We start from the raw sequence: 15,209 nt of genomic DNA on the forward strand, positions 1-15,209 counted from the left end.
TAACAGGCAAAGATAACACTTTTAAGGTACATTAGTGGCATTTCTATATCATGAAAAGATACTCTTTACCTGTTGGAGAAGCAGAGTTGCAGAACCACTTGGCCGATTGTGGTACGGTATAGTATGTCCGAGCTCGAAGTCGACTCGAATCTTATATGGAATGAAATCGACTCAAGTCGATTTTTTACTACAAAATCCCAGTCGACTTCGAGCACTGGGCATGATACAGTACAGTATAGGTACACCACTGTTACACCTGGTATGGCAAAGCGGCGTACCTGCATGATACCATTACTACAAAACACCGATATTGTACCATTGCATCACTATGCCGTACTACCTGTGCACCATTGGTACGGTTTAGGTATGCCACTTTGTCGTACCAGGTGTGAAAGTTGTGTACCTATACCCCTCTGTATTGTGGCATATCGCACTGTACCACCTTCTGAGAAATCGGCTGCCAAGTCCCTGTGACAGACTCATGCGACAGTACAAAAATTATCTTATTATAGGCGGCTGACAGTTTGAGAATCTGCTAATAAGACTCCGTGACAGCACCTTCTACATTTGTATCGCTCGGGATGTGCTATTTCCAAGTCATTTCAATATTTTTCTATAAGACATCACTCCAGTTTGCGAAAAATAAATTAAAATTTGCGTGGAATACTTTTTCCGCTAACTCTTGTGAAGTATAACATTTCGTACAAATTTTAACCCGTTCATAGTGAGTTCAAGTCATCCTCAACCTCCGTAAAGTAGTTCTCTAGAAGTTTAAAAGATGAAAACATTGCGTAACCTCTTATCGTGTCATTTGTGAGACAAATTTTTAAAGGAATGCGTCACGTCTGACAGCAATGTGACGTACAAACATATTAAGGAATAACAAATAACGAAAAAGATTAATGAAGTGCTTGTACTTGAAAAGTTCAGTAAACTTTTTCATGACATAATCAAGCAAAAATAAAAATCCTAAATTATACTTCCCGATCATTATTTGTCCACCCATAGTGTTCCTATTTATTATCTTTTTCTATATCAATAAACTTATATAGCACGACTTTATTGTTGTTAGTTATACAAAAACAAAACTTTTTTAGATTCAAAGTACGATAACGGATTGAGCAAATCAAGAAATTCTTTGTGGACTTGAATGACAAATTAATTATGTCTCGTTCAACGGTTACATGATCTTTAGCTTATCTAAACTTTTTCTTTCTTGTTTTCACTTTGACTCAGTGGCGGGCAACATGTGTTGCGCGGCACACTAACGTCACATTAATGTTACACAAACGTCACATCAATGTGCCGCGGCACATTAGTGTCACACTAACGTCACATCAATGTGCCGCCAAGAATTCTTTCGAAATGTTTAGACTTGCAACTAAGGTGTGCCGCGAAAAATAAAAAGGTTGCCCACCACTGCTTTAAATTTAATGTTGTTTGCTATAATTAACAAGCAAAAAAAAAAAAATATCACAGTAATAACAATTAAGCGAAATGAGACAAATTATAGGATAATTCACATTCGAGTCATGTCATTTTTGTGTGATTTGCAAAGTTAATCACTTCCTAATTTTACACATTGATCAAAATTTGTTTTCAACACATCTAATTTTCTATTTTCAAGCAGGTACTTGTTTTCTTAAATACAATTTAATTAAATTTAGTGAATGAAATTTTCCTTAATGAATTATTGTCAAGGTGGATAAACTTTGAATTAATTAGAATTCATTACATGATCTAAAACTGTTTTAATTCTTCTATGATTCCTTTGTTTCATTCGACATAACAATACACACGTGTAGTACAAAGAACTTTCGTTCATAAAAGAGTTTGACACAATAATGTCTGACTTGACTTTTCCCGAGCATGCTAGTCGTTAGGGCGTCATTCCGTCATCATGTTGATGACAAGACGTAGGGGTGCATTTGAGGCTACTTATCAGTTGATCTCAGCTCATTTTTAAGATAAAGTGAGTCGGAGGGGTTTGGTGATGCAATGGATAAATACTTCGGTATCTTATTATAGCAATACCGATCCTGAGATCATTATTTAGAGACTCGACAACAGAAAATTTTTCAATTAGTTCTGTTTCGAATCATATGCCGTGGAAACCGCAGATCACAACCCCTAAAAGGCAAAGAGCATGATCTCGAGAGCTTGTAAAGCTCTTATGAGAACCAGATGAGAACGAGCTCTTTGTCTGCTAGGGAGCATTCATTTAACTGATATAGGCAGTATTGCCATATCTGTTAGATTTGTCCTTTGGTCCAATACAACGATTAGATCTGCATAATGACCATTGAATAGAGAAAGCATGTTTAATTATAGACTTTGTACCACGCAACACCACAAGCTCAGTGGTAGGGGCATGCGATGTTCCTGATCGGATTATGTTGTGGGGAGTTTTGTCTCTAGAAACTTAGAAGCAGCAAGATTTACTTAGAAATCATTCAAAAAAGATTGAGAAATTTTCAATTAAATTGGATGAAATTTGAACTAAAATTTAATTTGTTGTGTCTTAAAAACTACTTTAAACTTAAAGCATTTGCATCAGATCATAAAAGTTTGACAGAAACTAATTGCATGATATGATTCTGAAAATCCCCTTAGTTTCTTTGTAAATTACGCCATAACAATTAAGCTTGATCTACAATTATGAAATTGCTTATTACTACAGAAATCCCTTAATTCTAGTGAAAAGTATGATTATATGAAATGTCAATCAGTAAATAATGAGTCATTCAAATGTCTAGAATTGCATTGTTTGAAAAAATTCCTTTGTGTATTCCTTGTACATGTCAGTAGGACAACACGTGTTCAAATATATTAAACTAATTTTAAACAAAAATATCCAAAACATTTACTTAGAATAAATAAATTTGTAAAGTTGATCCACCTTGATTCCGCTAACCGAGAAACAATAATTTGTAGTGATATATAAAGTAAGAATGAGTGATGAAACACGAGAGTGAAATGACATTAAGATTTTGAATGAAAATTTCTCATTAAGTAGCATTTATAATGCAAAAAAATATATATTTGCAGCATACACAAATAATAATGTATGTAGGTAGTGTGTTAATTTACTTACTCAGAAATGAAAAATTTACTTAGTATCATTTAGTTCAATTAATACACACATTTTTAATAGGCTAACGTTGAGTCGTCATTATAAATGATGAAATAAAAAAAGGTCAAATTTTGTGGTGTTCATACTTTTTAGACGAATGAGTTACCATCAAATTATTATAATAAATGACATTAATGGAATGGAGATTGCTGGTTAATTCTGTTCCGTATATAAATTGTAAATGATCATTTTTTCGTCAATGTTATCGGAATTGAAATTTGTAACTGTTAATTCCTGTCTTTTTCAAATAAAAAATTAATAATAATCTAAACAACGTATAATAAAATTATCAACTGTCGTCAAGTGAAATGCACAGACATACGTAATGCAGGTTAATTAGCAAGTTTTTACATCTATGCAAATTAACGTTTCACATCAGAAAATTAGGCTTTTATTGCTCATGACAATTTCATTTGTGATTTTTTATTTCGCTCTCTCATTTTTTGGAGCAGCTAAATGCGTTTAAATATTCATTTTGGTTGATATACTCGTTATATCATGGAAATTTCCATTTAAAAAAATTATTCAATATTCTATTGTAAATGCCAAGCTTTTTTTTCATAATCGATTCTGAAGATGGATTTAAAATAACTCTTTTTTTTTGTTTTCATAATGCTTTAAACAAGTCTTAGTAAGTCACATTGGATGGTGTGTTGTAAGAGTTTTAAGTTACTGTTCGAGAATATTTTTAGTTGATTAAATCATATTTTGACATTTCATGGACATTCAAAAGAATATCCAAAAATCCAGATGCGCAGTATAAAATTTTTAGAGCGTATAAGGAGGGTCCAAAAGTTTATTTTCATACGTAGCTTAGCGTAGGACTCTCTGAAGCACGTTTTTTATTTATTTTTTCAACTCAATTTTAAACTGGATCTAATACATTGTAGAATCTTGAGTAAAGCTCATAAAAAATCTTATTTAATTTAAATTCACAAAGAGAAAATTTTAAATTTAAACTTTTAACAAATTTTACAATTTAAAAATTAAACTTTTAAGCAATTTAAAAATTAAAATTTTAAAATTATCAGATTTTAAGGAAGAAATTTACTAAGTCAAATATTGTGACTTATGGTGAAATGTTTTAAAACATTACATAATGTTTTGCTTTGAAAGCTTTGGAAAACGTAGTGAAACGTTGTGAATTGTGGTGAAGTGGTTTACAACATTGTTTAATGTTGCGCCACATCACAAAAAGTAGTAAAACATTGTAAATTGTCAAGAAGTGTTTCAAAACATTGTTCAATGTTGCGCAACATCACAACACGTGGTGAAGTGTTTCACATCATCACAACACGTGGTGAAACATTGTAAATTGTGGTGAAACGTGTTGAAGCATTATTCAATGAGATTCAATGTTGTGCAATATCACAGAACGTAATAAAACATTGTAAATGAAAATCCGTTTTCCCTTCGAATTTTCTTCAATATTGATTATTTGGATATAAGAAAAAAAGGTTCTTTAAAAACTGATAATATGAAATTAAACATTTTTGAACTAATATTTATAATTAATGCATTACGTAAGCAAACATTCCTGATAAGTTGCTAATAAGTTGCATCGGCAAAATGCACTCTAATTACTTGCATGCGATGACATTACTGTTTTATCTTTTTATGATACTTATCAATATTTACTTTTACGTATATCTAAATCTCTTGTTCTTTCCTGTAATTATCTACCTACATAGAACGAAATCGAATATAACAAAAACAAAAAACAGATAAATATTTTTGTATTAATAAAAAATGAAACAAAAGAGAAAATTATCATGAACATATTAAGTATATTAATCCATAAACGAAATAATTCATATAAATCCAAAACTAAAGATAAAAAAATTATAATTAAAATGTTGTTAATCTAATTAGCACAAAGTAAGATGGATTATAACGTTTTGTAGAGAATAAAAAAGTATGAAGCATTTTGAAAAAAAAATTAGCACGAGCCGCTCGACATGTCAGTTATATTTTCATTGATACATCATATAGAAGAATTATTGTATCACACGAATTACAATTTTTTCTTGAGAAATTTGATGAGAAAATATTTTTAAAAGCATTCGTTCCTGAATGGAATGAGCGCATTTTTGGCATATTCGGATATTCAGCATTTTTGAATTTTCTCACGTTTATGGATTGGAAAAATATATATTTTTTAAAGTCATCGAATATATGACTTTTTCAAGAGCTTGAAGTCGACTAGGATTTTGTATGGAAAAGTCAACTCGATTCCGTATAAAATTTGAGTCGACTTCAAGTTCTGCTTTTAACAAAATAAGGCAAAGTCTTCTAAACTTAATTTAGCTGCCGTCAAAGTTTTCGATCTAGATCTTATCCAAAAATCTATCAAAGTCGTCAATTGTGATCGACCCACATAATAAACCATGTTATCGATAGTCTAATTAGATTCCCGTAATCCAAGACTTTACTCAGTAAATTATGCAGTCAGCCAGTCAAAGCAAAATAATTGCACAATATAATTGTGTTGTTATATGATGGAAATGAAACATTTTCTTCCTCGTCATTAAAATGAAATTTCAAGAATTTTCTCAGAGGATATAACATTTTCATAGAAAATGAAAATTCATCCACAAAAAAAAAAGAAATGAACAAAGTGAAATGAGATGAAAATTTGCTGGCGCCTCTATGTTTTTACTTCCTTTTATAATCATTCTTCATCACTCTTAGTAATATAGAGCGAGGAAGTAAATAGTGACGAAATAATCACTCAAGAAAGTAAACAAACAATTTGAATTATTAATGATGTTTATCTTTTTTTTGCTCTTCTTGTCATTCCAAGAATAGTTTTTATCACACACACAGTAAATAAGCATTTTTTTGTGAATCATGCCTGAAAAACTTTTTAATTTCATATGAAAATTTTCTTTATTTCATTTTGAGAAAAGAATTTATTGAGACATTAAAAATGAAAATAAAATGTTGATGACCATTGGTAATTTTTCAAAAACTATTAATAGATCCATAATTGATCTATTAATGGATGAAAGCGGCGATGAAAAATCTGAAAGGCTAATGTGGATATGAAAAAAAAGTTGTATAAAAAGTAAATAAATCGAAAATATTACAAAAATAAACTCAATTCTTATTTCATCTTCTTTTTCGCATTTTCTATAGAAATTTCAAGGTTTTAAAAGGGCGGAATTAAAATGACTGGAAGTTTATATCTGTAGAATATCACTTACTTTAATGAATTTTATTACAGGTTGACAGTAATGAGAGAAGGTCTTTCTCTAATGGAGGGTGTGCCCATTTGAATTCCGAGTGAACTAAATAAAGGAAGCTCTGCTTAACCTCATTTATTAACACCAAAAGGAAGCTGTCTCGATTTGGATGCCATATGCCAGCCATTTGGTTAATAAAATGGTTTAGATGAGTCTTTAAAGTTCCGTGATGGAGTCATCTTCATTTGTATCACTAACCTTTACAGTCCTACTCACTATCTGCTAAAGGGGCGGTCACTTATTACGTAACATGATACCTCCCTAAAAGCGTTACGTAATTATTGAAGCCTCCCGTTACTTAATAAATAAACGACCCCTTAGTGGTCACAGTAGTAAGTGAATGGCTCCTTAGGTGCCACGGAAGTAAGTGAACGGCTCCTAAGGAGTCGCCGTAGTAAGTGAACGACACCAAGGGATCGAGGTAATAAGTGAACGCTCCCTAACTTCTAATCAAATTTTTCCTTTATTCCGTGTGTCAAACATCACAAACTTCCCGTGTCGTGTGTTCGTGAAAAGTTGATTCATCCATCGACCTATTCTAGTTTTCTTTATAGTTTGTATGCTTTAATTGCAAATTTCGCTAATAATTTATGGTTTCATTTTCAGCTTAATGGAGTCATATTTTCCCTTACTTAGGATAATTCACAATGGAAATTTATTCACATTTTTTGATGACAATGATTTCTATCAGCACATCTGGACATATAAAAAAGTTATTAACATTAATTGATCGTTTGCATTTATTTTGAGATTTGTTCTGACTCATGCCACCCGTAATTGAAATGTTTGCAATTTATCTACAATAATTCTCTCACGGGCGCGTTCCTTTAATATATTTGCTCAATCACTTTTAGCCTGTATTTTTGATTAATTTACCTTTTTAATCTCCACCTCATAAATAAACATTTTATTTACTTTAATCTCTCCAGTACTCAGCAACTTGATTTCGTTCTTTGATATCATTTTTACTGTTATTAATAATAAATTCATTGGAACTGATGATTACTCTTAAGCTTTTGATGGATACAAATGAGCTGCCAGGTGCGTAATAATCTGGTTTTAAATTTTTGTATAAAGATTCGTAGGTGCTTCATTTTTAGCTAGAAATTACTTCACTGATCATCCAAAACAATCTCTTGGGTACATCCATAAATAATCAAAAGTGGGGAGAAGTTTTGGAACTTTTGTACCAATTTGGGGAATTTAGTCCACTGAGGGGAGCTTTTGACACCGAACATCACTTTTTTTTAGACATGTCCCATGTTCAATTGTGATTCATGGGATCTGTAAGATAGTACCTTTATCTAAGTTTCATAGCTACCTCTTGACAATTATCAAAATCACGTAATACGTTGTTTCTATGAGTTCTATGTTACCCCTTAATTTTGGGACTCTTTGATGATGATCAAGCATGTCGATAAATTCATAAGTTCATACCTGACAACGCGAACTGCACAATTTGTTCGCTAGGGTACCGCTACGACACAGTATTAACCACTCAGGAAACGTTTTGAATTATTATCTTATTATGATAAGTTTGTGTACCTTTTCATATCATGTCATATCAAAAAGCTTTACAATTTGTTTTAAAATAACAGACATTTATAATTTTAAAATTGTAATGTGAACTTTTTAGTGCTTTTGATCAGATATGTATGATCAATTAAAGCTTATTGTGGGAAATTTATATCTTAAGTATATAAATACCCGAGAGACACAAATGAAGAGGATTTGTGAAGAGGCATTTTAAGCCTCCATTATTTTAAAAGCATCAAATATAAGCTGCATTCACGCGGCATCCAAATGGCATCCACAAAAGGGAGCTTTACTTGTTGCAACGCACGTTGGGCTACATGGGGGCCAATTGCCGCGATTAAAGAATGTGTAGACAGCTCTATCTTTCAATAACTTCTGCCAGTTCGGGACATTGAGAATTCTAGCGTTCTTTTCAACACATCCAATTCAGGAACTTTCGGTCATTAGACGAAAAAACCAGTTAAAAAGAGCTTTGATAAGACTTAAAAGCTTCCATGGCAGAAACTTCTTCATTTTATCACTCGATAAATTAATTCTGTTTCTTCAGTATCAATCCAAAAATGCTCCAAAAATATCAGCGAAAAGAAGAAGTCAGACTAACTTAATTCACAATTCGTCTGCCAACGCCATGTTAAAGGTTATACATAAAATAGTTTGAAACTGTGCGAGTCGTGTATGAAACAAAAAGGTGTGACTTTGGACATATAGCAAGGAAGTAATTGCAGTGTTAACCCAGTTAGAAATGTGAATTTACTTCTGTACTTAAATTTAGAAACTTATGCCATAGAGGCATGCTCCTCATTGGGAATCATTCTCTCTAATTCAAATTTCATGCAAATTGGGGAAAGCGGGGGCTTCGTAATGACTATTTTCACACAATTTCATTAGTTTCAAGTTAGACAGTAAAGTGAACAGTAAAGCGATAAGGATGGAAAAGTTCAGGAAATTAATATTTGTAAATTTGTTAATTGGATGGATGCATCTTGTTGTATTCTCATTGTGCATTCTCTTGACATTTGGATCAATTATTTATTACATCCACGAGATAATTGACCGTAAGAATTGCTTACTTTTTGACATGTCTATAGAAATTTTAAGCTTTTAACAAATTTTTTAAGAAAACAAACAGATCCAAAATTTGGTGCTGGTTTTTGTTGCTGGATTCTTCTCACTAACAGTTTTTGGAAGCTTGACTTATGCTTCTCATGAATTTGTCCGTGGATTAAAAACGGTAAATTATAAAACTTTCTGGATTTACTGAGAAACTTTAGTAATCTTGTGATTTATATCTAGCGTGATCACACTCGAATGCTGATGTTTAGGATTAGCATAAGCATGTTGTTTATCCTATCATGTGGATATGTTGGATACATGATAATTAATGTTTATGGCAGGTAAAAACTGATTAGATTGGTAGTCGACACTGTTACACTCCCATAGACTCACACAATTTTTGTAACTGCTGTGAAAAGCCATTCGCTTTAATTTTATTGTCCATTTTTAGATCGATATCTCTAGATGAGGATGGTATGGTGTTTCGTATGGCTGCAGTATTTAGTTTGTCAATTTTCGAGTTTTTAGTATGGATTTTGGTATACATAATATACCAAAAATTGCGAATGGAAGCAAAACAGAAGCGACTAGAAAAGCAGCATCGACGAAAGTTGAATACTGTGGCAGAACAACTAACGATTCTACAGCCTGCTTATAGTGATTTACATACTAAAGAAGTAAATAAGGACAACAAAATTGTCGCCGATGAAAATTTTGCAGAGGAAGTTCCATTTGAGAAAATTGACAAAAAGATGAAGACACCAGAGCAGCATAGAAGTTTAAAAAACTTTATTGAGAATGAAAAGGAAGTCACTGAGAAAGCTTTCCAAAAAGTTAAATCCGAGCAAAAGAAGATTTTGGAACCAGAGGAAGTAAAACCAGAAAATTTACCTTCACCGCCAGAAGGATTTTAAATATATTCAGTACTTAATGCTTTTCATCACATCATCCACCAGTTCCTTATCACATATTTGATGTTTTCCATTTGTTTCATCACAAATCCACGAAAGTTGAAGATCATCTTCTTCATCACAGAATTCTAAGGCAAGCTTCACAGCAACAGCAAGCAACTCCCGCACATTTAAAGCTTTGAAGTCAAGTCTCAATAAAGCTTCTTTGATGTATTCCTTCTGATGACCAATGACGCATCCAAAGCATTTATAGTTTTCTCCATTTGCACTGACTGTATATAACTCACATTCGTTTTTATCTGTCCATGATGCCAAAATAACTTCCGGATATGACGAATCCATTTTTCTCATGAAATCTGATATCCGACTTGACAGAATGATGAAGGGCATAGGATTATAAAATGACAGTAAGTAGCCTCTTCTTTCATCTTTGATAGCACCAAAGATGAGTTTTCTTTCTTCAGAATTTCCATAAGCAATTATGACTGCATTTCTATTATCTGTCGGTGATTTTATTTCACATTTCCGATTTTCATTTAAAACTTCAGGATTGCATTTTACAACTTCCAAAAGCAACTCGTCTTGATCAAAATCATCAATTTCATCTTCAATTCTGCGGTGCTTATTAACCACAAAAATACACCCATTGGTTCCACACATGGCTATAGAAAAATCACCCATGTTAAGGCTTGAGCAATTAAGCAATTCCTGAATACTTTTGAGATTAAATTTTTTTACGATAATTTCTTCCAAGCCTGCTTTAACTAAATTAAAATTATTGATTTTCATAAAGTTGCATTGTTCTGAAAGCTTGCTTAGTTGCTTAAAAAAATGCAAATAAACTCCCAACTCAATTTCCCATGATGAGTAAATATTATAATACGAAGCCCTTCCCAAATTATTTTTGACCATGCTAAATGAATATTTTCATTCTGCCTTTTAGTCAATTTTGTGTAAAGCTAGAAGGAAGGCGGCATAGTGTGCATCATGTGGAGTAAATTCAGGATATTACAAAATTTATCAAAAGTTGAAATTTGTGCGTTAGTTATAGCATGGCTATATTTATGTACTTCCATTATTGTAGTCATTGTTGGATCAATTTTGTACGCTTTGCTTATGCTGGATTATTGGAAAAGTATGTGCCATCTTTAAGAAGTTATTTAATATTTTTGACATAAATAATTTATAGTCTTCATTGCAGTTAGAAGTGAGCCATTTCCTGGAATGCTGATTCTAATGTGTGCGATTACTATCAGCATGGCAATATTGATTATTTGGATATCCTTTGATATGCTATATGGAATTAAAAATGTAAGTTCATGACCTTCATTGTAAGGGTTCTCGAGACCGAGTTCATGTCTCTTCAGTTTTGGTCTCGAAATCTGTCGATGCAATTTGGACTTGGACATAACATTTAAATTCTCATTCCAGAAAAATCACAAGGAAGTCTGGAAGTTCAGGCTGTTTTCGCTTTTGTGTCTAGTTGTATCTTTCGTCTCACTTCCAATATCACTGTTTGAGCTTGAAAATGTGTCAAAATGGTTGTTTGGTGGAATGGATCGATCATTCAAAATTCCAACGGTCGATGTATTGCTTTTGATCCTCGTTTATCACATGATAATATTCATTCTCGTCGATATAGTTTATGATGATTATAAAAAGTACAATCCAGAGCCGCAAAAGGATGAAGAGGTTCATGTATCTGATTCAAATTTAAGTCAAGGTGTTGATAACATCATGCTGCATACTGTTGAAATACACTAAATAGGTTTAAAGTCTTTATTAATCACAAATTTTATATCCAGAGATTCTCTTTTATCTTATAAAAAAATAATTAACGGTAATTAACATATCCTCAATTAACATAATAAAATACAAAAAATGTAATTTCTAAAAGCGTTTTCGATTGTAATTTGGATATTCCATCATTATTATATGACATAGTACATAAAAGAAGTAAATTAAAAAGGAGTTAACTACATTTCAATTGTCTAGGATTATTTGATTCCTATTAATTGAAGGAGAAGATAAAATATTTGGTTCATCATCGGAATCATCGTCGTTAATAAGCATTTTCTTATCAGACTTTGGCGTTTCCTTTGATGAATTTCCAGATCCAGTAGATGACGACGATGATGATGATGAAGTGTTTGGTTGCATAGGTTGATTATTTGATATTTCTCTAGCATCTAGAGTTGTAGTTTCTGTATAGCTCGATCCGGTAAAATAAATGGTTGAATAGAAAACAAAAGTGAGGATGATAATTGTAGAGAAAAGGCTGTAAAAAGCCTTAAGTGAGTCTCTCTTGTTTTTGCAGCATTTGTAGACAACAGACCATTCCTGTCGTGTCTTGTTCATTATATCTTCTAAATCAAAGCAAATGTGGCCTTCTTTTTTTGATTTTTCAAAATCAAATAATTCATTCATTCTGAGATAGTAGCTCATGCATTTCTCACAAATTACTGAAGCATTCGAATTTCTGGAACAATTGGCATATTCTGCGTGTGCTTTTTGGAACTCAATTGTATGGAGAGAAAAATTCTGATACAAATTATTTTGATCCATATAGCAGTCATCACAATTTCCAGACTCCCAAAGTCCTATCCAAAACAAAAGTAGAGATTATTTGTCAATGGATTTAATAATTTGTTTCTAAGCTTACCTTTGGATGTAGCAACTATATGTCCAATCACACTCATCCGATTTTTATTTAGATACTCTTCACTACAAATAATTCCAGTCTTTTTGTCATAGTTCTCTTGCAGAAGATTGAAGAAATATGTTAAGTTCCGGTAATATCCAAAAGCATGCTCATTTGTACATAATGTGAACGGATTTGCTGTGTCTAGAGCTACTTCTATAAATTTACCAGTACATTTATGGAATAATTGGAAAACTTCTGAGCAAACTACAGTATTATTAACTGGCTCAATAAACTTTTCACCGCTGAAAAATTGAGAACATCCAGTTTCAAAAATACAAGCAAATGAATAATTGCAAGCTGAATACCTACCAACCAGCATTCTTTCCAGTAATTTCTATGGCTGACATGCTTAATATCACTAAAATTATCAATTTGTGAATCATTTTTTTTCACAATTTTTCTTTGTCTTTTAAAAATTATTTCTTATTCCTACAAATCTCCAATTATAGTCACTTGCTTGATCTTGACTAAGCTAACTACTCATCACAAACTTTCTCAATACTATTTAAAGTAATTAAATCAAGGAATATTAAGGAATTTTTAATAAAAATATTCCAAAGGATATTTGATCACTTTTTGTAAACAAAAACAAACTCTGAAATTTTTGAATATTTTCTGACCGTTAAATATTTAGAAAATAAATTGAGCATAATAAGCGGCATGTGACAAGTTAGAAACAGAACTGATTTTTTTTATGCTCCAAAAAAATTCAACACTCAGCAATTTTAAAAATTTAAAATGCTTGCTTCCGAATTCATGCACATTGAAGTCATAATCATTAAAATTAAATTAATTCATTTTTTGTTTTAAAATTGCGGCTGCTTAAAAGCTTAAACATATGAAAATAAAATGTTTTATATAAAGTTTCATACTCAGAATGAAAGGTATTAAAAGTTTAATAGGTCTACTTTTGATTATAAAATATACCGAAGCGGTTTACAACTGCACATATCAGATTGGTATCTGTTCAGTAGAGAGACAAATCATTTCATCATCAGATCCATTTGAGGTAAACAGAGATGAATCTTCTTCAGTTGTGGTACTAGTAATTTCGGATGGTTTAATGCCGCAAATTCCTCAAACAATATTTACTAAATATCCAGAAATCAATTTACTGTCTATAGCAAATGTGAGCTTGCAGGAAATATCATCAAACCTGTGTTCAAATGCACAAAATTTAACAACTCTTTTAATATTGAAAGGATACCTAGTAACACTAAATGATGGAACTTTTATTACGTGTGACAAACTGCAGAATCTTCAAGTCACTAATCAGAAATTGTCATCAATTGACATAATGGCCTTTGAAGGATTAATTGATTTAGAAATTTTGCATCTTAGCAATAATTATCTAACATTTCTACATCCATTGACTTTATCAGTACTTCCAAAACTTATGAATTTCAACATTGAAAACAATTTTTTAACAACAATTGATTCTCAACAATTCATCTATAATCCATTACTGTATGTTGTGATAATAAGTGGTAATCAGATCAGAACACTTCCGAATGATTTGTTTCAAGCTCAATCATATATAGGAAGCTTATATGCAGACAACAATCAATTGATTGCAGCGCAAACGTTTGGTGCAAATTACGTATACTTTAGGAACAACACAATCAGGAATTTTACAATTTCAAGTGGAGAAATAACAATTCACATTGAGAATAATCTTATTGATAAACTAATATGCAACAGTACAAGTTTGTTGACAGTACAAAGATTTTATGCTGATAATAATCAACTTACAAATTTTGAATGCATTCGTGACATGATGAATTTGACGGATTTAAGTATTAATAACAATAATATTTCAAAGCTTACTACAAAAGCTTTCGCAAAATTGGTAAACTTAAAAGAACTGCAAATCTTAAATATGATCAAACACGTCCCACCAAAAGTTTTCTCTCCATTGGCATCACTTGTTAATTTACAAGTAGACAGCCTGGAGACATATAACAACTTGAATACAACACTTCCAAATTTAAAAATACTTGGCTTATCAACATTAACTTGGAATTGCACATATGTATCCAATGTATATAAAACATTAAATTCACAAAAAATACTTTTGAATCAAAATTTAGGGATGCATAATGTGATTTATAAATGCTACTCGTATAACAATCCGAAACGATTTTGTCAAGAAAATAAGACAGATTTTGTTCTTAGCTGCTCAGCATTGGTATGGTTTTGAAGATTTTTCTTTTGTCCGTTGTTAGTTTTTACGAATTTTCATTGAAGTCAATAATAAAATGTTAGGTATTTATTTGAAACACAAAATATTGAATTTATCTATCGTATTCCATTCGAACGTAATTTGATTTCGCTTTAGATTGGCTGCATATCGAAAGAATATTGAAACCCATAATCCAAGTTATACGTCGATTTACTTCCGTATAAGTCAGTGGTGGGCAACCTTTTATATCTCGTGGCATACCTTAGTAGTCAGCCTCAATCAGAGCAGTACACGACATACGGTTCGTGGCATTTCTTAAAATTTGACGGCACACAGGTTGTCCACCACTGGTTTAAATTAATAGATATGAACATTAAAATCTAATTAATTTTTTACACTAACCATTAACAATGTTTAAATTACAGGTATAAAAGCCTTAACATTG

General features: G+C 31.7%; 3 protein-coding genes across 6 annotated transcripts; 2 read left to right on the forward strand and 1 right to left on the reverse strand.

The window, feature by feature from the left end:
* The first annotated feature begins 8,839 nt into the window (after positions 1-8,839).
* Positions 8,840-11,746, forward strand: LOC139097373 (uncharacterized). 3 transcript variants are annotated; one of them, XM_070649185.1, is made up of 7 exons: positions 8,840-8,969; positions 9,033-9,145; positions 9,208-9,308; positions 9,419-10,285; positions 10,822-11,013; positions 11,068-11,189; positions 11,310-11,746. In XM_070649185.1, exons 1-4 carry the CDS (start codon positions 8,843-8,845, stop codon positions 9,879-9,881), a joined length of 804 nt encoding a protein of 267 aa, XP_070505286.1. In that variant the 5' UTR covers positions 8,840-8,842; the 3' UTR covers positions 9,882-10,285; positions 10,822-11,013; positions 11,068-11,189; positions 11,310-11,746. The 3 variants fall into 3 exon arrangements, with proteins under 3 accessions (XP_070505286.1, XP_070505285.1, XP_070505287.1); XM_070649184.1 differs by having other exon boundaries at positions 11,080-11,189; XM_070649186.1 differs by lacking the exon at positions 10,822-11,013 and having other exon boundaries at positions 11,080-11,189.
* Positions 11,644-13,155, reverse strand: LOC139097372 (osteopetrosis-associated transmembrane protein 1). Of its 2 annotated transcripts, none has more exons than XM_070649182.1 (3): positions 12,892-13,155; positions 12,541-12,824; positions 11,644-12,478 (listed from the first exon to the last, which is right to left on the reverse strand). In XM_070649182.1, the coding sequence occupies exons 1-3, from the start codon at positions 12,963-12,965 to the stop codon at positions 11,862-11,864; spliced, it is 975 nt and encodes a 324-aa protein (XP_070505283.1). In that variant the 5' UTR covers positions 12,966-13,155; the 3' UTR covers positions 11,644-11,861. The 2 variants fall into 2 exon arrangements, with proteins under 2 accessions (XP_070505283.1, XP_070505284.1); XM_070649183.1 differs by having other exon boundaries at positions 12,888-13,155.
* A 724-nt stretch (positions 13,156-13,879) lies between these two features.
* LOC139097379 (leucine-rich repeat-containing G-protein coupled receptor 4-like) lies at positions 13,880-15,195 on the forward strand. Its single transcript, XM_070649191.1, has 2 exons — positions 13,880-14,521; positions 15,190-15,195. Exons 1-2 carry the CDS (start codon positions 13,880-13,882, stop codon positions 15,193-15,195), a joined length of 648 nt encoding a protein of 215 aa, XP_070505292.1.
* The last annotated feature ends 14 nt before the right edge of the window (positions 15,196-15,209 follow it).

The sequence above is a fragment of the Chironomus tepperi genome, unplaced genomic scaffold (genome assembly GCF_022539635.2).
Source record: "Chironomus tepperi strain 1889 unplaced genomic scaffold, CSIRO-AGI_Ctep_v1 contig_421, whole genome shotgun sequence".
Classification (NCBI taxonomy): domain Eukaryota; kingdom Metazoa; phylum Arthropoda; class Insecta; order Diptera; family Chironomidae; genus Chironomus; species Chironomus tepperi.

Excerpts from the sequence above, each read along its gene's own strand:
- LOC139097379 (XM_070649191.1), top strand. The coding sequence starts at position 13,880 with ATGGCCTTTGAAGGATTAATTGATTTAGAAATTTTGCATCTTAGCAAT.
- LOC139097373 (XM_070649185.1), top strand. The coding sequence starts at position 8,843 with ATGGAAAAGTTCAGGAAATTAATATTTGTAAATTTGTTAATTGGATGG. Across the intron at positions 8,970-9,032 it reads CATCCACGAGATAATTGACC|AAAACAAACAGATCCAAAAT; the intron begins GTAAGAATTGCT and ends AAATTTTTTAAG. Across the intron at positions 9,309-9,418 it reads ATAATTAATGTTTATGGCAG|ATCGATATCTCTAGATGAGG; the intron begins GTAAAAACTGAT and ends GTCCATTTTTAG.
- LOC139097372 (XM_070649182.1), bottom strand. The coding sequence starts at position 12,965 with ATGATTCACAAATTGATAATTTTAGTGATATTAAGCATGTCAGCCATA. Across the intron at positions 12,825-12,891 it reads ACTGGAAAGAATGCTGGTTG|CGGTGAAAAGTTTATTGAGC; the intron begins GTAGGTATTCAG and ends TCAATTTTTCAG. Across the intron at positions 12,479-12,540 it reads TATAGTTGCTACATCCAAAG|GACTTTGGGAGTCTGGAAAT; the intron begins GTAAGCTTAGAA and ends TGTTTTGGATAG.